The sequence below is a fragment of the Leucoraja erinacea genome, chromosome 5 (assembly GCF_028641065.1).
Source record: "Leucoraja erinacea ecotype New England chromosome 5, Leri_hhj_1, whole genome shotgun sequence".
In the NCBI taxonomy this organism is placed as follows: Eukaryota; Metazoa; Chordata; class Chondrichthyes; order Rajiformes; family Rajidae; genus Leucoraja; species Leucoraja erinaceus.
In genome coordinates this window covers 59593515-59616158 of record NC_073381.1, presented here as the reverse complement: position 1 = coordinate 59616158, position 22644 = coordinate 59593515, and the positions used below count along the sequence as shown (strand labels likewise).

The window sequence follows — 22644 nt, the reverse complement described above, 5'->3', positions numbered from 1 at the left end:
CTACAAGATTTCCAGAGAAGAAATTTTATCTTTCAGGAATTCCTGAGCCTTGTTGAAGTCTGTTAGCATGCACTGTGTTTCTCGGATTTGGGCTGCAGTCATTTCATTTATCTTCTTCTCTTGTTTCTTTATCATCTCCTGTTCATAAATCCTGTTTTAAAAAAGACAAAGCAAAGCTAACTCCCAGTTTAACAGCTACTAATTTACACAGATAAATCAATGTATTTAGATTTAGTTTAGTTTAGTTTAGAGATATAGTGCAGAAACAGGCCCTACGGCCCACCAAGCACAATCCTACACACTAAAGATAATTTGACAATTTTACCAAAGCCAATTAACCTACAAACCGTATGTCTTTGGAATGTAGGAGGAAACCGGATTAGCCGGAGAAAACCCTTGCAGGCACTGGGAGAACGTACAAACTCCGTACAGACAGCACCTGTAGTTAAGATCGAACCCGAGTCTCTGACACTGCAAGGCAGCAACTCTACCCCTGTGCACCATGCCGCCCTCAGTTGTCACTCTTTCCCCAAATCATAAGATATTAAATCTATTTGCCTTAACCCATCTCAAGCTGAGAAAATGACTATAAAGAAATAATTTATGACCCTTTGGTCATAAACGAGCTCTCCAGCGAATATCTACCTTTAAACATTAGGTTTGGGATCCTGCAGGCAACATGCAAGCACAAGAAATAAAAGCAGGAGTTGACCATCCATTCAATAAGATCATTGTTTTACTTCAACCCACCTTCTTTCACTGACATCCTATCACTGTTCCTTTAATAACCCAGCTCAGCCTAGAGGAAACTCAGTGATTGAACCTACAGCCCTTGCAGATAGCAAATTCAAACAGATCAACAACACAGTCCTGAAAATGTAACCCCTTATTTTGACCACTGGTTCCAGTCATCCCAGGGGCAACACATCCCATTGTTTATCCCACAAGCTCCATACAAATTCTGTACTTTTGAATGAGATCATTTCCCCTTATATATTCAGGGGGATACAAGTACAATCTGCTTAACCAACCATCATATGACTGCAACATCCCTCATCCACTTCCCATCCCAGGAAACAGGCAAAAGTACTAAGAAATAAGTATTAATGGTCACGTTATTGTTCATTATTTCTAAGTACTGGGAAGACTGGAACCAGTGGTCAAAATAAGGGGTTACATTTTGGATGGTCAACTCCTGCTTTTATTTCTTGTGCTTGTATGTTGCCTGCAGGACCACAAACCTAATGATGACCAAACCTTGCTTTCTCCCTCCTTCCCCTCCCCTTCCCAGCTCTCCCACAGCCTACTGCCTCTGCCTCTTCCTTCCTTCTCCCCCCCCACATCAGTCTGAAGAAGGGTCTCGACCCGAAACGTCACCTAATCCTTCGCTCCATAGATGCTGCCTCACCCGCTGAGTTTCTCCAGCATTTTTGTGTACCTGCTATACTGTGATAGAATTAGTTTCAGAAATATAAGGTCAAGAAGCGAAAAAAAGTTCTCGAGGAATGCCTGCTTATGTCTGTCCTCAAGATAACATTTGCTGGAAGTGGTTGCCTTTGAAAGCAGTTGGGGAAATACATTTTCTCTACTAAAATGTACCATTTCAGTCTACTCTCCATTAACATTCATCTATCTGTCCATTTCATTGCTGTGCTTATGTTCTCTTTATAACTTTTTTTATTGTCACTCCAAACTACATTTCAGAGTTTTGTAGCTTTTGGAATAATGTCAAAGTTGTACATCACTTTATCAAACACCTTTTGCACCAACTGCACTTCTTTCATCAAAGCTCTCAATTATGTCATGGGATGTGCTTGTATTTGCTGCGATGTTCCTTGAAGTCAAAACTGCCAATTTTTTATCAAGGCTCACACCTCACACATAACAATGTATTGGTAGAAATGCATTGAAGACTGTGCATCATGTGTGGAGATGTATCTAGTAAGTTTCAAAACTTCGAGTGAAAATAATTCAGACATACACAATTATAGTCCTATTTTCTTTCTGCTGATTTGCCATGATAAATATACTTTTTTTTAAATGCACTACTTGTCTATTATTTTTTATTTGATTAATAAGTGGGTAATACCGCGTAAAATCAATAAGGAACAAAGTTTAAATTGTCACTGTTCTGAGATATTTGCCCTCATGTGTTTCCTTATGACATATAAGGAGACCATTTCAGCCCATTGACTGAATATCGGCTCATGGAGCAATTCCATTCCTCCACTAATTTTTCCTTTAACCTATTCTCCACATTTTCATTAACTCCCAGCAGATTCTGCTGCAGACTAGAAGCAATTTACAGTGGCCAAATAACCTACCATTTCTCGCATTTGTGAGGTGGGGGAGGAAATCAGAGCACTTAGGGGAAAGCTACATGGTTGCACGGAGAACTGGTACACTCCACATAGACAGCAACACAAAACATGCATAAACATACAGTGCCCTCCATAACGATTGGGACAAAAACCCATCATTTATTGATTTGCCTCTGTACTACACAATTTGAGAAATGTAATAGAAAAAAAAAAATCACATGTGGTTAAAGTGCACATTGTCAGATTTTATTAAAGGCCATTTTCATACATTTTGGTTTCACCATGTGGAAATTACAGCTTTGTTCATACATAGTCCCCCCATTTCAGGGCACCATAATGTTTGGGACACAGGCATTTGTAATTGCTCAGGTGTGTTTAATTGCCTTCTTTATATGCAGATGTAAGAGAGCTCTCAGCACCTAGTCTTTCCATCACCTTTATGAACTTTTATTGCTGTTTATCGACATGAGGACCAAAGTTGTGCCAATGAAAGTCAAAGAAGCCATAATGAGACTGAGAAACAAGAATAAAACTGTTAAGACATCAGCAAAACGTTAGACTTACCAAAGTCAACTGTTTGGAACATCATTAAGAAGGAAGAGAGCACTGGTGAGCTTACTAATCACAAAGAAAAATTTTAAAGAGCAATCACAATTCTCGAAAAAAGGTCTTGTGGACAGATGAGATGAAGATTAACTTATATCAGAGTGATGACAAGAGCAAAGTATGGAGGAGAGAAGGAACTGCCCAAGATCCATAGCATACCACCTCATCTGTGAAACATGGTGGTGGGAGTGTTATGGCCTGGGCATGTATGGCTGCTGAAGGTACTGGCTCACTTGTCTACATTGATGATACAACTGCTGATGGTAGTAGCATAATGAATTCTAATGTGTATAGACTCATCCCATCTGCTCAAGTTCAAATAAATGCCTTAAAACTAATTGGCTGGTGGTTGATTCTACAGCAAGACAATAATCACAAACATACTGCTAAAGCCGTCAATCACTTGATTTGAACCAATTGGGCCTTTTATATGCTGAAGAGAAAACTGAAGGGGATTAGCCTTTTTATAACAAGCAAGCATAATACAGGCAGATGTGAATATTGTGGGCAAGAAGAGACAATAGAGCATGTCGTTGTACATTGTGAGAGGTATGAGGAGGAGAGAGGACGGATGAGTGAGCAGTTCAGAAAAGAGTACAATTTGATTTGGTAGATATTTTGCAAGGGAGTTCATATAAGTGCTATCAAATCCTGTTGCTTTTTCTTAGGGTAACCAATTTGTTTGGAAGGATATAGGTTATTAGTATATGTAATGGTGTTGTTTGATCCACACTCCATGCCAGTTGGTGGCGGTAATGCACCAAAAAAGTTGTTTGCCAACCGCCAAAAAACACTACATAGAAGAAGAAGAAGAGAAGAAGGGGATTAGCCCACAAAACAAGCATAAGCTAAAGATGGCTGCAATACAGGCCTGGCAGAGCATCACCATAGAAGACACCCAGCAACTGGTGATGTCCATGAATCGCAGACTTCAACCAGTCATTGCATGCAAAGAATATGCAACAAAATACTAAACATGACTACTTCCATTTACATTATATTATGGTGCCCTGAAATTGGAGGGACTATGTATAAACACTGCTGTAATTTCTACATGGTGAAAAATTGCCTTTATTAATATCTGACAATGTGCACTTTAACCACATGTATTTTTTTAATTACAAATCTCAAATTCTGGAGTACAGAGACAAACAAATAAATGCTGGGTCTTTGTCCCAAACATTATGGAGGGCTCTGTAGGTTACTGGCACTATGAGGCAGAAAATAAATTAGGCACAGAATAGGAAGGAACCAATAACTGATCAGCCCACAATGAAGAGAGAAAGAATAGTTTTTCCAAATGCAACTCCAATATACTTCTTCAGCAAGTATAGATCAAATATTCATTTTGTCAAGTTGATATTGCCTTCATCTGTTGAACATTGTCAAATTCTGAAGAACATGCAAAAGCAAACATTGCTCATTCCAATGTGAACTAATATTGAGCTGATCTGTAAACAATGGGTCAAAATACGCATCCTATTTTTCTTAAAGGAAATTATTCTGTTTACCTAATTTTCTGGTTGACTTCACTTCGTACTTTTAAAACTTCATTCCCTTTATACTCAAGCTCTTTGGTCAAGGTACTTAGGTTTTCATGCATAGATCGGTTCTCCTCATCCATTTCCTTTATATGATGCTCACGGTGTCGTATTTCTTCTTGCAAGTCAGATATTCTGCTCAGTAGCTCCTTCTTCTAGATTATTTAAAACATTGGTAAACAAGTATCAGTAAAGATGCTATTAAATGAAATGTATTCCCACATAGCCTCATCCATAGCAACCATCCAGCTTGCCATGTACAATTTTGTTGTACATTAATTTGAGAGATCCTAATCATGCAAAGTCACCATTAGTCTTCATTTGAATGGAAACACAAATCGTTTACTTTCATGTAGAAGAATTGCCACCATTGACAATTTAAATTTATAAGCTTGTATCATAGGAAGAAGGCAGAGAGTTTATGACAGATTAACCTGTGATGGTGCAGCAAAAGCAGTTTGCAAGGTGACAAATATTTCATTAAAATGTATTTCTCATGCAATTACTAAATAATTGTTTAAAGAGGCTTAATAAATCGCCAATATATAATATGAAATTATTCATGATCTCAAAATATTTAATTAAAATTGTTCTAAGTATCAGATATTATATGTAAACAGTCATAAATCACACAGGCACATTTATTATGCAATGGTTCATTTGCACAATGGTTAATCATATTTATTTAAAAAAATTCAGATGAGTTGTTGAACGCACTAATGAGTGTTCACTATCTTTAATTCTGAAGGAATCAAAAGCTTAATAAGACAAAGTCGCTTAAGAAGGGGGTTCAAATCCAATAGAGGTCATAGATTATAGGCTAACTGCAAGGTGGGGAGTTTCCAATTACCATGCAATTGTTGAAAAAAATTGTGATGTTGGGCAACTCATTTCATCTTACAACAAGGATACAGCAAAATGTGAACAGCAGACACTTTTCATTCATCAAATGAAGCAGAGACTAGATCAGCAGAAAAGAGCTACTGAACTTAAATTCTACAATAATTAAAATTCTATTGGATTTTTAAGCTTAACTTTATCAGCAGGGAAGACCCTAGATGATGTGTCATCATATCCCTCGCAAATTAAACCGGGAATGCTGTTTAACCAACAAATTTTCCTGAATTCAGATTCAGATTATTTTGGTACCTTTTGCTGAATAGCAACGGATATGGAGCATGGCCAAAATAAATGTAAGCTAATTTGAATGTTATTAAATTCTTAAACTTGGAATTCACAGGGTGAATGTAGAGAGTCCTTTACCTTAGATAGAGGGATCAGAACCAAAGGATACAGGAATAAGCTGAGAAGGGAAAGATTTAATAGGAACCTGAGGGACAACTTTTCCCACCCAGGTTATATGGAATGAGCTGCCAGAGGAGGTAGTTGAGGTAGGTACTATCACAACATTTAAAAGACACTTGGATAGATACATGGATTGGAGAGGTTTAGAAGGATATGTGGCAAATGGGACTATCTTAAATGGGGCATATTGATCGGTATGTACGAGTTGGGCCAAAGAGCCTGTTTCTGTGCTGTTTGACCCAATACAATTGATCACTTTGGCTGTTGATAAAATTATGTTCACAGACAATGATGTCTCATTCCATATTGAGGGAACGTTAGGGAATGTTACTTAAATAAATTCATTTGAGAAATTCATAGCTGAGCACCTGGAACACCTAGATGAGTTGCTGAGTAATGGTATACAATATATATTCTCATTTTTTTGTACAACAGTGAATAGAACATTAAACTAACTGACCTCTTGTCTACGCAGGTCGATAGCCCGATCTAATTCCATTCTTGCAGCTGCTATTTCTTGTTGGTGATTTTGTTTCAGCTGGTCCATAGCTACAGAATGCTTATAGATGAGATCTGAACAAGACGCCGCTAACAAGACAATACAACATGGTTTTGGTAAATGCATGGTTTTGGTCCTTGACATATTATTTGCTTATTAATCAAAAATATTAACTGTAGAGAGAATATATTTTCCAGCAAGTAAACAGTAAACCAACTGTATTGCTGGTATCTTAGATGTTCTTGTTTTAAAAAAAGTACAAATATTTAGTTATTAGTTACAATGATATGGCCAGTGTATTATTTTCATGTAATAAGCCCTTGACATTTATTTTTCCCAAAAAAAATTTGACAAAAAAACATAGAACGTTTTTAGATATGGATTTTTTTTTGGTGTATCAGAATTATAGGGGATACATTATGGCAACCTAATATTCCACTTTTTGAGGGAATTGTGTAGTATACAATAGACAATAGGTGCAGGAGTGGGCCATTCGGCCTTTCGAGCCAGCACCACCATTCAATGTGATCATGCCTGATCATCCCCAATCAGTACCCCGTTCCTGTCTTCGCCCCATATCCCCTGACACCGTTATCTTTAAGTCATATCTAGCTCTCTCTTGAAAGTACCCAGAGAACCGCCCTCCACCGCCCTCTGAGGCAAAGAATTCCACGCTCACAACTCTCTGTGAGAAAAAGTGTTTCCTTGTCTCTGTTCTAAATGGCTTACCCCTTATTAGAAACATAGAAAATAGGTGCAGGAGGAGGCTATTTGGCCCTTCTAGCCCGCGCCACCATTCATTGTGATCATGGCTGATCGTCCCCAATCAATAACCCGTGCCTGCCTTCTCCCCATATCCCTTGATTCCACTAGCCCCTAGAGCTCTATCTAACTCTCTCTTTAATCCATCCAGTGATTTGGCCTCCACTGCCCTCTGTGGCAGGGAATTCCACAAATTCATAACTCTCTGGGTGAAAACGTTTTTTTCTCACCTCAGTCTTAAATGGCCTCCCCTTTATTCTAAGTCTGTGGCCCCTGGTTCTGGACTCTCCCAACATTGGGAACATTTTTCCTGCATCTAGCTTGTCCAGTCCTTTTATAATTTTATATGTTTCTATAAGAATCCCCCTCATCCTTCTAAACTACAGTGAATACAAGCCTAGTCTTTTCAATCTTTCCTCACATTACAGTCCCGCCATCCCATTATTCTTAAACTGTGGCCCCTGGTTCTGGACTCCCCCAACATCGGGAACATATTTCCTGCCTCTAGCGTGTCCAAACCCTTAATAATCTTATATGTTTCAATAAGATTCCCTCTCATCCTTCTAAACTCCAGAGTATACAAGCCCAGCCACTCCATTCTCTCAGCATATGAGTCCCGCTATCCCGGGAATTAACCTTGTAAACCTACGCTGCACTCCCTCAATTGCAAGAATGTCCTTCCTCAAATTAGTGGATTGCTGTTGTCCCAATCGTCCCAACTTTTGCTGTTGTCCCTATCGAGAAAATGCTGCCACCCAAGGAATTATTGAGACTGCTTACAGGAACCGACAAAGACATATGATTCCTTTCAGTGAAAGTGGTTACAGCATTTGGGCTAACTATGCCAACACAATGAATTTCCTTATACTAATTTAGTTTAGTTTATTAATGTCACGTATACTGAGGTAAAGTGAAAAGCTTTTTGTTGCATGCTATCCAAAAAGACTATAATGATTACAATCAAGTTCTCCAGTGTACAGATACAGGACAAAGAGCATAACATTGAATGCAAGATAAAGTCCGATTAAAGATAGCTGAAAGTCTCCAAGGAGGTAGATGGGAGGACGGTACTCTGGCTGGTGAGAGGATGGTTCAGTTGCCTGATAACAACTGAGAACAAACTGTCCCTGAATTTGGACTTTATAAAAGCTTTACTATAAAGTCCGTATAAACCACATCAACTGCGCTGCCCTCAACAATAAGGATGATGAGGTCACCTCTTCAAAATTAAAAAAAATCAAATTCAAGCGCGGTTGAGAGACAATGCATCAAGGATGTTCTTGATTGTTTTGGAATCCAGAATTAGGGGGTCACAGCCTCCGTGTTCAGATATGTAATTTCTACCAACATCTCCCACTAATAAACCCGTGATGACTATCACTGAACAATCCCTCTGCCTTTGAAATGAAATGCACTTTCCAAGTGCAGATTTATCTTGTCCCTCAGATTCTTTCCCAATAGACCAAATGGCCACTAATTACCAGGCTTATGCCTGCTATTTTTCTTGAACAATGTTGGATTACTTTGCTGGGGAACACAATACAGCTATCATTCTTTTAACAAGAAACACATTGATAGTCACCTGACAAACTAGCACTACATATGTGTCCTATGCTTTTATTTACAACAAAATCTGTGGCTTTATAACTTTAATTGAAGACTGAAAAAGATGAATTTATTATGGGGAACAAAGAAATGACAGAAGAGTTGTACAGGTACTTTGGATCCGTCTTCACTAAGGAGGACACAAACAATCTTCCGGATGTACTAGTGGCCATAGGATCTGGGGTGACGGAGGAACTGAAGGAAATCCACATTAGGCAGGAAATGGTGTGGTTAGACTGATGGGACTGAAGGCTTATAAATCCCCATGGTTTGCATCCATTGTACTTAAGGAAGTAGCTCTAGAAATCGTGGACGCATTGGTGATCATTTTCCAATGTTCTATAGATTCAGGATATAGATCTGTTCCTGTGTGTTGGAGGGTAGCTAATGTTATCCCACTTTTTAAGAGAGGCGGGAGAGAGAAAACAAGGAATTATAGACCAGTAAGCCTGACATCGGTGGTGGGGAAGATGCTGGAGTCAATCATAAAATATGAAATCGTAGCACATTTGGACATCAGTAACAAGATCGGTCCGAGTCAGCATGGATTTACGAAGGGGAAATCATGCTTGACTAATCTTCTGGAATTTGTTGAGGATGTAACTAGGATAATGGACAAGGGAGAGCCAGTGGATGTAGTATACATGGACTTTCAGAAAGCATTTGATAAGGTCCCACATAGGAGATTAATGGGCAGAAATTAGGGCACACTGTATTGGGGGTAGAGTGCTGACATGGATAGAAAATTGGTTAGCAGACAGGAAACAAAGAGTAGGGATTAACGGGTCCCTTTCAGGCAGGCAGTGCTAGTGGGGTACCGCAAGGCTCGGTGCTGCGACGCAGCTATTTGCAATATATATTAATGATTTAGATGAAAGGATTGCAAGTAATATTAGCAAATTTGCAGATGACACCCTAGTGAGACCACACCTGGAGTATTGTTTGCAGTTTTGGTCTCCAAATTTGAGGAAGGACATTCTTGTAATTGAGAGAGTGGGGGCATCAATGCCGCCTCCGGAACCAGGGGGATGAATCTCAGGCTAAGGCTCCTCTCCGATGCCTGACCCCCGGGTCACTGACCCTCACCTCCCCTGGACCCCAGCTGGACACAGAGCACCTGGGCCTTCACGGGAGGGGGTAGAAGAGACGGTCAGGGGGCAGGAGAGGGAAACGCTCATCGGGCATCGCCAAGTCTCTGCTCACTCCGGATGTTGTCGCCGCTTCACTGACACACACTGACACACACAAGGATTAAAGGGATATGGGCCAAATGCGGATAAATGGGACTAGTTTAGATGGAGCATGTTGATCTGCATGAACAAGTTGGGATGAAGGGCCTGTTTCCATGCTGCAAGATTATGACACACAGTCAGACTCTTGCCTTGTTTCTATGTTTTATTCTCTATATATATATATGCATAACAGCATGAATTATAATCTGATTTCCATACATGAATATAGTCATTCATGTGCTGCACCTGTTGATCAGAGCCCGGCTCTACTGTGGAATGTAATTAGGAATGTAAGTTAGCGTAACCTTATTCATACCGATCCAATTTAAAGCATAAATGTTGCATTCAATTGTAAGTTAAAAGGCTCGCTACAGTATGCACCAGATTGCACAATTTCAAGCTGAAAAATGCGAAACCTCACTACCGGGGGGGGGGGGGGGGGGGGGGGGGGGGGGATGGGATACCGCTCCCCTCCCCCCCTCGGTCGCTAGGCTCCCTCCCCCCCCCTCGGTCGCATTTCTCACTCAATGTTGGCAGCCCTGGTTTAGTAAGTTTAGGGAAATATAATAGGTGGGTAGATAACACGATAAATAAAATTTAGATCATGACTGAAGACATTGATACATGAGTTAAGTGGGAGTGGGTGAAAGATAAACATGAGAGAGACTGAGAACAAGACTGAAATTCAAGTGATATAAAATCAGAGAAATTGGGACTTGTTTTTAAGTGAGCAATGCAGCAAGAAATCAGTAGAACTATATAAGAATGTATACCAAGTAGTACTTTTCTTTCATCCTCCAACTCTGTCCTCAAATCTCGCAGCTGTTCTTCTGCTTCATTTTGCAAAGCCTCCAAATTTATTCTATGACCATCCTTCTGGGCCTCCATTTTCTCTTCGTGCTGTCTATTTAAAGAGTCTTCCAATTTCTGAAAAACACACACAATAGAATTCCAGCAATAGAATGACATGGGATGTAATGCTGGGGCTCTATAAGGAACTGTTCAGGCCACATTTGGAGAATTGTGAGCAATTTTGGGCACCATATCAGAGCAAGGATGCCCTGGCCCTGGAGAGGGTCCAGAGGATGTTTACATGAATTATCACCGGAATTAATGGGTTAACTTACAGTGAGCATTTGATGGCACAGGACCTGTGCTCGCTGCAGTTTAAAAGAATGAGGGGGGACCTCATTGAAACGTATCAAATAGTGAAAGGCTTGGATAGAGTGGATGTGGAGAGGATGGTTCCACTAGTGGGAGCGTCTAAGACTAGAGGTTATAGCCTCAGAATTAAAGAATATTCCTTTAGGAAGGAGATGCGAAGGAATTTATTTGGTCAGAGGGGGGTGAATCTGTGAAATGCTTTGCCACAGGAGGCTCTGGAGGCCATCAATGGATATTTTTAAGGCAGAGATTTATAGATTCTTGATTAGTTGGTATCAGGGGTTATGGGGAGAAGGCAGGAGAATGGGGTTAGGAGGGAGAGTTAGATCAGCCATGATTGAATGGCAGAGTAGGCTTAATGGGCTGAATGGCCTAATTCTGCTCCTATTATTTATGACCTTATACCTAACATAACCTAACATAACTTATAGAAGCAGGAGTTGGCCACTTGATCCTCCTGCCTGCTCCACAATTCAATAAGCTCATCATTCAATAAGAATGTTGAGCTCAGTGCCTCTTTCCTGCACCATTGCCCCACTTGTTTAAAAAAAACTGGTCGAATGTAACAACCCTGTAATCTATGCTACTATTTAACAAAGCCCAGGAACACATATTCTTTACCAACTGTTCTCTCAAAATTTGGTGCTGCCTGCAAATTTAAAACATTTTCACTGCAAACCAAATCCCATATATCTCTCTGTTTCCATACTTGAATAGTTTTTTTCAAAAATCCATGATTACTATCATTCATGCTGTTTCGCATTCATCAACTGAAACTTCTTTAATTGTCTATTAATCATGTCCCTGATAATTGTATCTGAAATCCTCCCGTCACTGAGGTTAAATTGATAGGCCTTCGAAACATAGAAAATAGGTGCAGGAGTAGGCCATTCAGCCCTTCGAGCCTGCACCATCATTCAATATGGTCATGGATGATCATCCAACTCAGTATCCTGTACCTGCCTTTTCTCCATACCCCCTGATCCCTTTAGCCACACGGGCCACATCTAACTCCCTCTTAAATATAGCCACTTAACTGGCCTCATCTACTTTCTGTGGCAGAGAATTCTACAGACTCACCACTCTCTGTGTGAATTTCTTTTTCTCATCTATGTCCTAAAAGACTTCCCCCTTTATCCTTAAACTGTGACCCTTTGTTCTGGACTTCCCCAACATCGAGAACAATCTTCCTGCATCTAGCCTGTCCAACCCCTTAAGAATTTTGTAAGTTTCTATAAGATCCCCCCTCAATCTTCTAAATTCTTGCGAGTACAAGGCGAGTCTATTCAGTCTTTCTTCATATGAAAGTCCTGCCATCCCAGGAATCAGTCTGGTGAACCTTCTCTGTACTCCCTCTATGGCAAGAATGTATTTCCTCAGATTTGTAGACCAAAACTGTACGCAATACTCCAGGCATGGTCTCACCAAGGCCCTGTCCAACTGCAGTAGAACCTCCCTGCTCCTATACTCAAATCCTTTTGCTATGAATCCTAACATACCATTCACTTTTTTCACTGCCTGCTGCACCGACAATGACTGGTGTACCATGACACCCAGGTCTCGTTGCATCTCCCCTTTTCCTAATCGGCCACTGTTCAGATAGTAGTCTACTCTCCTGTTCTTGCCACCAAAGTGGATAACCTCACATTTACCCACATTATACTGCATCTGCCATGCATTTGCCCACTCACCCAACTTATCCAAGTCACCTTGCAGCCTCCTAGCATCAGCCTCACAGCTAACACTGCCCCCCAGCTTCGTGTCATCCGCAAACTTGGAGATGTTGCATTCAATTCCCTTGTCCAAATCATGAATCTATATTGTAAATAGCTGGGGTCCCAGCACTGAGCCTTGCGGTACCCCACTAGTCACTGCCTGCCATTGTGAAAAGGACCTGTTTATTCCTACTCTTTACTTCCTGTCTGCCAGCCAGTTCTCTATCCACATCAATACTGAACCCCCAATACCCTGTACTTTAGGTTTGCTCTTATGTGGGAAACTTGTCAAAAGACTTCTGAAAGTCCAGATAAAACACATCCACTGGTTCTCCCTTATCCACTAGTTACATCCTCAAAAAATTCTGACATGATTTACCTTTCATAAATCCATGCTGACTTTGTCCAATGATTTCACCACTTTCCAAATGTGCTGCTATCCCATCTTTAATAATTGACTACCATTTCCCCCACTACCAATGGTCGACTAACTGGTCTGTAATTCCCCGTTTTCACTCTCCCTCCCTTTTTAAAAAAGTGGGGTTACATTAACTACCCTCCAATCCTCAGGAACTACTCCAGAGTCTAAAGAGTTTTGAAAAATTATCACTAATACATCCACTATTTCTGGGGCTACTTCCTTAAGCACTCTGGGATGCAGCCTATCTGGCCCTGGGGATTTATCGGCCTTTAATCCATTCAATTTACCTAACACCACTTCCCGACTAACCTGGATTTCAATCAGTTTCTCCATCTCATTTGATCCCCGGTCCCCTGCTATTTCCGGCAGATTATTTATGTCTTCCTTAGTGACAACAGAACCAAAGTAGTTATTCAATTGGTCTGCCATGTCCTTTCCCCCCGTGATCAATTCACCTGTTTCTGATTTCCCTTTTTGAAGAAATATGTCACATTTGTGACTCTGCAGTTTGATGACAACTCTGAAATCTCAACCCAGAGACCAAGTGAATAATTTATTTAATGTCATCAGCTTTTCGAATGCCTACTGACTAATTTTAACTTCACCCATAACTATCTTGACATTCACTTCTACTGAGAGAGGAAGCACCCTCTTAGAGTTAGAGAATCATAGAGTGATACAATGTAGAAACAGGCCCTTTGGCCCAACTTGTCCACACCGGCCAACTACTCAAATCCCACTTTCCTGCGCTTGGTCCATATTCCTACAAACCTGTCCCATCCATGTACCTGTCTAACTGTTTCTTAAACAATGGGTTATACCTCAACTACCTCCTCTGGCAGCTTGTTCCATATACCCACCACCCTTTGTGTGAAAAAGTTATCCATCAGATTCCTATTAAATCTTTGCCACTTCACCTTGAACTCATGTCCTCTGGTCTTCGATTCCCCTACTCTGGGGAAGAGACTCTGTGCATCTACCCGATCTATTCCTCTCATGTATTTGTACACCTCCATAAGCTTCCCCCTCATCCTCCTGCGCTCCATGGAATAGAGACCCAGCCTATTCAACCTCTCCCTATAGCTCACACCCTCTAGTCCAGGTACCATCCTTGTAAATCTTTTCTGGACCCTTTCAAACTTGACAATACCTTTCCTATAACATGGTGCCCAGAACTGAACACAATATTCTAAATGTGATCTCACCAACATCATATACAACTGCAACATGACGTCCCAACTTCTATACTCAATACTGACTGATTAAGGCCAAAGTGCCAAAAGCCACCTTATCCACCTGTGACTCGACCTTCAGGAACCATGCACCTGTACTCCTAGATCTCTCAGCTGTACAACACTACCCAGAGGCCTACCATTTACTGTGTAGGCCCTGCCCTTGTTCGACTTCCCAAAATGCAACACCTCACACTTCTCTGTATTAAATTCCATCAACCATTGCTCTGCCCACCTGGCCAATCAATCCAGATCCTGCTGCAATCTTTCACAACCATCTTCACTATCTGCAAAATCACTCACTTTCTTATCATCTTCCTTAATAAGGTTAGTTAGTTTAGTTAGTTTTCCTGCCTTGACCTCCTCCTCTATGGTTACATCCCTATGTGAAGTTAAAGTTGGCCATCCAATTAGGAAAGTCTACTTTAGGTTGTTCCTTGCATCTCACCATTACTAATCTAAATCCCAAAATAATCACTATCCTTTAGATGTTGTCAAAACGTCATCTGGTCCGTTGGCCCATCTCATTCTCCAGAACAGTCTGGCAATTTCTGTTAGGCCAAAAACTTACTGATCCAGGACCATTCCCCTGAACATTTCTCAGAAATCCGCCCTTTATTTTGCCTTTATTTTAACATTGTCCATTATGGATAATTGAAATCTCCAACATCACCACTCTACAGTTTTTGCACTGATCTGTAATTTCCCTGTAGATTTTCTCCTCCATTTCCTTTCACTGTCTGGTGACCCATAGAATATGCATAACCCATTTTGCCTCCTTCCAAATGGATTATTTCCTTGTTCTGTCAAAGGCATCCTGTATCTTCAACACTATAATATATTTCTTAATCAGTACTGTCACCCCATCTCTTTTTCTTCCTTCACTATCTTTTCTGAACAACTTGTTCTCATGAATAGTAGCTGCCCAGTTCTGCACTTTTTTGAGTGGTGTGGCTGTATCCAATAAAACATGATTGCACAGCTACTAAATAAATGAAGGGAAAAAAAACATAGAAGAGTACAGCACAGGGACAGGCCCACTGCCCCTGATGTCTGTGTCGACCATTGTGCCGATTTAAGCTGTATATCTACTTGCATGTGGTTTCTATCTCTCCATTCCCTGCCTGGCCTTGCACCTGTCCAAATGGCTTTTAAACATTTTTATCGTATCTGCTTTAAACAACTCCCTGGCAGTGTGATCCAGGCATCTACCACGCTTCTACATAAAATGCTTACCTCGTAAATCTCCTTTCAGCTATCTCCCTCATCTTACAGAAGCGCCCTCTTGTATTTGACATTTCCACACTGGGAAAAAGACTGACTATCTACCATAGCTATGCCTCTCATAATTTTATATCATTTCATCAGGTCGAACTGTGCTATAACATGCCTTGTACTCTTGTTTTTTAGATTCCATATTTCTCAAAGCATTCTGGTGAGCATCCTCTAAAGATGCCTGTTGATGTTTATGTTCTTCTTCCATTTCTTGCATTTGCTTCGTGAGCCGTTGTCTCTCATGGTTGAATTGGCACTGATGTTTCTGCAAGGAATCCTGCGACTGAGATAGCTGCATTTCCAGACTTTGCTTCAGTAAGGAGATCTATAGCAGAGGATTTAATAGTCGAATGGAAATTAAAAACAGCAATGTACATTCATAATTTATAAAGAAACTAATAAAATTATGAAGAGTTTCACGTGTTAACATAAAAATGTCACTATATAATTTTGTATAATCTCATGCAACAGCATTACCTGAATATCGTAGATTTATTTTTGTTGATTAAAAACAATGAAAGATAATTTATGGGAGTGAGAACAATGGCCGTAATTATTCTACACAGGTGACCATATATACTGTACAAGTATGGGAACACAAGAAAATAGGATCAGAAGTAGGCAACCCCCTCAAACCTGTCCTGATCACGACTCATCAATGCTGGCCAGTATCCCACGATGCTCAAATCTCAATCTTTCAAATATTTATCAATCTCCACCTTAAATACATATAATGATCTGGCCTCCGCCAACCTTGGGGGTAAATAATTCACTACTATGAGAGAGATTTGATCAGTCCCTTGTTTTGTAATTATATCCCCTCAAAATCTGCCGTGTCAAGCCCTCTTAGGATCTTATATGTTTGAATAAGGCTCACCTCTCATTTTTCTCGGCACCAAGGAATATAGACCCAAACTATCCATTCTTGATTTGGACAACCATAATAATGACTTTATTTCTGAATTTCACCCATGCAGCCTCACTGGACATTCACCCAGGAATATTCTAATTATTGCCCTGATGTTCTCCCTAATCAAAAAGGCAAACTACCCCTCCTCTCTTACCTCCACCTCTATCATGTCAATCACTTCTAGAACATTGAGCTATCACCAGTCCTACTCCTCCCTAAAACAATGTTTCTATTTTGGCTTTAATATCCCAATCTCATGGACGTGCATGCTCTGAGTCATCAGCCTTATCGTTTAAGCTTCTTGTATTAAAACTGTTTAGCTTAGCATATCAGACCAACCTGGCTCCTTGTCCTGCCCCTGCCCACTGAACATCTATATTTGCCTCAACCTTTGTATCAGCAACACTAGGCTTTGAGTTCTATCCCTCTGCCAGACTAGTTTAAGACTTGATGAGTAACATCAGAAATTTGCCCCACCAGGATTTTGGTATCCCTCCCAATACAATACAAGTTGTTCTTCTTGTACAGGTCATCTTTGCCACAGAAGAGATCCCAGTGGTCCAAGAACCCTAATCTCACCCTCCTTAACTTAACTAGTCATACAGTCATACCTCAGTCATACATCCGTCCACCTTATCCTCCTATTCCAACCTTCTGGCATTGAGTAATCCAGAGATTACTTGAGGTCCTGCATTTTAACCTTCATCTTTATTCTCTATATTCATTCTGCAGATTCTCAACCCCTTTTCTATCTATGTCATTGGTATCAATGTATACAACAATATCTGGCTGCTCATCCTCCCTCTTGAGAACATTCTGTAACTGCTTGGAGACAACTTTGATCCTGGCACGTAGGATCAAGGATGCCTCTGAGCAGTTGTAGCACATTCAAGTAAAGAAATTCTTGGCCAAATTGTTTACATATTTCAATTTCAGTTCATCAGCTGTATAATTGTATAGCACCAACACGGTGCACACTTGAACATACATGGACTATATTTTCATTTTTGCTGTTTACACAAAATGATGATGAAAAGTTCAATTCATGTGACATACAATATTGCTATTAGATTTGATTAACATTTCTTACTCTTGCTGATCAAGCCTCTCCAACAGAAACACAAATGTTAATGCCTTACACTGCTTCAAGATGATACTCCAAAACTAAGAACTGCTATATTTAAAAACCAGCCAACAACATAACAATCACAAATAGGAAATAAATAAACAGTGCACTACTTGATATATATTCAGTTACTAATACTATATTGCACTGAATGTGTGTGATGTAGTTCAGTCATAAAAAACGAACATGCATTTTTTTTCTGTTTTAACCAACATATATAAATGCTGTCGCAGTAGGTGCAAATGATAGCCTGCTTTCCATCAAATGACTTTCTTCTCATGCATACATCCAACATCTACTAGCATAATTTATCATGCAAGAGCAGTTTGTGAGCATGTTAAAATATCAAATTTAGTTTTAAAGAAGCTTAATATGGAGTAAAGCTGAACAGTGGCATTGCTTGATGCATAATTAGGATAACAAAAGTCCATCATTCTATAACATTCTCCATTTGACTATCACATTCAACTTTGTAATGTTTTTGCACAAAATCACTGTATAGGTTGAGGAAGGATACTCTTGCTATTGAGGGAGTGCAGCGTACGTTCATGACGTTATTTCCTGGAATGGCGGGACTGTCATATGATGAAAGAATGGAGCGTCTGGGCTTGTATTCATTGGAATTTAGAAGGATGAGAGGGTATCTTATAGAAACATATAAAATTATTAAGGGATTAGACACGCTAGATGCAGGAAACACGTCCCCGATGTTGGGGGAGTCCAGAACCAGGCGCCACAGTTTAAGTATGAGGGGTAGGCCATTAAGAATTGAGGTGAGGAAAAACCTTTTGTGTTTTTGAGTTATGAATTTGTGGAATTCTCTGCCTCAGAAGGCAGTGGAGACCGATTCACTGGATGCTTTCAAGAGAGAGTTAGATAGAACTCTTAGGGCTAGCGGAATCAATGGGTATGGAGAGAAGACTGGAACGGGGTACTAATTGTGGATGGTCAGCCATGATCACATTGAATGGCGGTGCTGGCTCGAAGGGCCGAATGGCCTACTCCTGCACCTATTGTGTATATATCTAAGTATTTATGTAAAAGGTATTCGATCAGTTTGATGATCAGTTAAATTGTTACATTTTAGCTTGCAGTCTAAGCTACATATTGTTCTATCCAGACTAAATAAAATCTCCAATTTGGACTCACTTCTTCCCATTTCAGAGGATTTATTAGAACTATTTTTCTTTGCAATCAGAAGTTCAAATGAAAATACACAAATACCAACTCTATTAAACATTTATATACAATTATTACTTTCTTAAAATTTGGAAAGCCAGCTCAAGGCATGTTGAATGAACAATTACATGACCATCAAGCCACAAAACAATCAAGAATGCTGAACTATGCACGGGACTCTCCATTTATATCACTGCAATAAAATATTCATCCCCTACCACTTTCACAATCGTTTACACATAATGGTGGCTGCTCATTGGACTCCATTTCCAAAATTCAGTTCTGATAACGACCAAAGACAAATGTTCAACCTGTAATGCTTTGATATCGAGCTAAAAGCAGAAAAAATCTAATTCAAACCATCTACTTCCAAGCAGTGTTAATTTTTATGGTTCTGGTTCTAAATCATAAGAAGGGATTTGTGACAATAAAATTGAAATTCATAAACCTTCACAGGATGTTGAATCTTTACATGCTAGCCATTGTCTTTAAGCTTGACAACTATGAATCACTTTGTTTATTACTGGGTGTTGGTTCCTATTATGGGGAATGAGAAATATTGAAATAAACATGCAAAAATTACACACACAAACACACATATATACATAAATGTATATATTTAAGTGAGATGAATATTGCATGTGTTTTAACTTTTTTTCCAAATATAAAATATATTTTAAAGTAAAATTGTTTACATGTGGAGGAATTTACTATGAGTAAATAGCATGCCACACCTACACATCAGGTATCAGGCAGGATGAAAATTGCATCTCACTTACATTACTGATAGATTTTTGTAAAGCTTCACCTAGAAAGTGCCGCTATGAAAAAAGATCACAGGAATAAATAAATCTGAATTTAATTGTAAATAGAAGAAACAATTTGGGGCAAATATGAAAAAAATGTCAAATGTTTACTAAGAACAGTGAGATGATTTTGACACTGTTTTAAAAAAATGGACATATTTGCACAATTAGGCTGAATTTTAAAAGTTGTGTCAACAACTTTTATTGGTTAATTATATAAACAATGTATTTTGACAATAGAGTTCAAAATTCATATAAAAACACAATTCAACGTTAAAAAAATCTGGTGTAGAGCATATGACAATTTTAGATACATTTGGTTAGAAAGTTGATGAGGCACACAGCACAGAAATACGCTCTTTTGCCCACCCTCTTCCAGGCCAATCCCTACTAATTTCATTTACCAGTATTTGGTACATAACCTTATATGTCTTGAAGATTCAAGTGCTGATCTAGATACGTATTAAATGTTTTGAGAGACTCTTTATCACACATTCCAGAACATCCTTCCATGCGCAACCATATCAAATGCCTTGCTGAAGTCCATATAGACAACATCTATGGCTTTGCCCTTGTCAACCTTTTTGTTTACTTCATCAAGTGACTACTTGTCCACTGTCGCTAGGACTCAGTCCCTCAAGTCCTGACAATGTCCTCTTGCATCTTTTCTGCATTCTTTTCAGCTCAATGTCATCTTTCCTACAGCAGGGTGACCAAAACCAAACACATCACTCCAGCTGTTCAAGAAGGAACTGCAGATGCTGGAAGATCGAAGGTACACAAAAATGCCGGAGAAACTCAGCGGGTGCAGCAGCATCTATGGAGCGAAGGAACTAGGCGACGTTTCGGGCCAAAACCCTTCTTCAGACTGATCATCACTCCACCTGCTGCCTCATCAATGTTTTGTACTAGAACGTAGTGCCAAAGGTTTTATATTCAGTGACCATAATGATGAAGGCCAGCATGCCAAAAGCCTTCTTCACCATTCTGCCCACTTGTGACATCACTTTCACAGAAGTATGTACTTGTACTCCTAGGCTGCTCCGTTCTACAACACTCCCTTGGACTCGATCATTCACTACGAAAGTTCTATCGGACCGATGGCCCAAAACGCAACACCTTCCACTTCCCCAAATTAAATTTAATTGGCTCACCGGCTCAAGACACTTGACAACCATCTTCATTGTCTACAATACCACCAATTTTAGTGTCATCTGCAAACTTACTAATCATGCCTTGTACATTCTCAACCATATCATGACAAACAGCAATGGACACTAGCTTCCAGTTCGAAAAATATATTTCAACTATCACCTTCTGCTTACTACCATGAAGCAAATTGTATATCCAGTTAGCTATCCAGTTATCCCATGTGATCTAACCTTCCAGCGGAGCCTTCCATGCAAAACCTTACCAAAGGCTATGAGTCCATACAGACAACTCCAGTAACTTACCTATCTCAGATGTCAAGCTTTTTAATCAATGAATCCTAGGATTTTCTTTGCAGCCATTATTATTACAACAAAGGCATCTCAGAGTCTTCCGGTATCTTACCCATTGTTAACAACAATGCATATATTTCTTCTCAAAATTCCAATAGTTCTCTTAGATAAACCAGTGTATAAGCTCCAGAGATTTATCTACCTTCATACATTTTAAGATATCCAGCACCTCCTATACTGTAAATGTGGACTATCCCCAAGACATTCCCATTAACTTTATTGAGTTCTCATGTCATTCTCCATGGTAAAAAAAAAGAGATAAATATTAATTGAGGACCACATCTCACTCCTACGGCTCAAGCATATTCAGTCTTTGCTTGACAAAATAAAAATTACTATAAAATGCAAACCTAATCCATCATAACCAACATCAAATGTGTCCAATTGCTATTCCGCCACTCTCCTCGCAATCCTTAGTGCAATGATGGAAATGAATGATGGAAAGCTTCATTGGGTGTGAACACATTAATTATGTTTCTCACCAAAGTTCAGTTAAGTTTTAACAGGATCACCTATTTTACAGTTCTTTACACCTCTTACACAAGGTTAATAGAGTCATATTTCAGAGGATATGTGAGAGTGTGTACGAAGAAATTGCAGATGGTGGTTTACACCACGACAGACACAAAATGTTGTAGTAACTCAGCAGGACAGGCAGCATCTCTGGAGAGAAGGAATAGGTGACCCTTCTTCAGACTGAGAGTCAGGGGAGAGGGACTGTCCTTATCATCCTGGCAACAAGGGTCAAATATGGGGGCACCTTCAGCCTGCTATTGTAAACTACTGAATGTCATGAGATCTTCCGCCTTACCTGCCAGGCCTCTAGCATAAAAATAAGTGCAACTGAATAGAAACATAGAAAATAGGTGCAGTAGGCCATTCGGCCCTTCGAGCCTGCCCCTCATTCAATATGATCATGGCTGATCATCCAACTCAGAATCCAACTATCTTTCCTCATTCTCTGCCGTGCTCCTGTCTACTGAACTGTCATTGACTTCTGTTCCGATTTCCAGCCTCCCACCTGCTTCTCTATTGTATTGTATTTGTCCCCCTGCCTAGTAAGTTTAAACCGTCCCGAATAGCACTAGCAAATCTGTCTGACGTGATACAGGTGCCCCTTCAATTCAGGTGCAACCTGTCCCTTTTGGACAGGTCATCTCTGTCCCCGACAAGATCCCAAAGAACCAAAATTCTGAATCCCTGCGCACTGTACCAACTCATCAGCCACATATTCCCGTCTTTTCATTCTCTTCCTACATTTGCTATAATATTAGTTGGAAGTAATCTGGAGATGAATACACTTGAGGTTATGCTTTTTAATATTTTGTCTAATTCCCTTCATTTGCTCTGCACGACCACATTTCTAGCTCATTTGTGTAAGTGTACATTGACTTCTGGGTGCTTACTCAACTCCCCTTGAACAAATTCTGTAGCAGCTCTGAA

The 22644-nt window shown here is 39.9% G+C and overlaps 1 protein-coding gene across 6 annotated transcripts in view; it reads right to left on the bottom strand.

The window, feature by feature from the left end:
- Positions 1-22644, bottom strand: part of LOC129697305 (protein FAM184A-like) — a 116207-nt gene that overhangs the window by 15102 nt on the left and 78461 nt on the right. For 3 of the 6 annotated variants that reach the window (XM_055635739.1, XM_055635741.1, XM_055635743.1), the window contains exons 10-15: positions 19673-19714; positions 15794-16003; positions 10645-10798; positions 6234-6361; positions 4439-4623; positions 5-151 (exon numbers count right to left, since the gene is read on the bottom strand). In XM_055635739.1, coding sequence (XP_055491714.1) covers positions 5-151; positions 4439-4623; positions 6234-6361; positions 10645-10798; positions 15794-16003; positions 19673-19714 — 866 coding nt within the window. The remainder of the gene's footprint in view (positions 1-4; positions 152-4438; positions 4624-6233; positions 6362-10644; positions 10799-15793; positions 16004-19672; positions 19715-22644) is intronic. The other 3 variants (XM_055635742.1, XM_055635740.1, XM_055635744.1) reach the window with 3 other exon arrangements.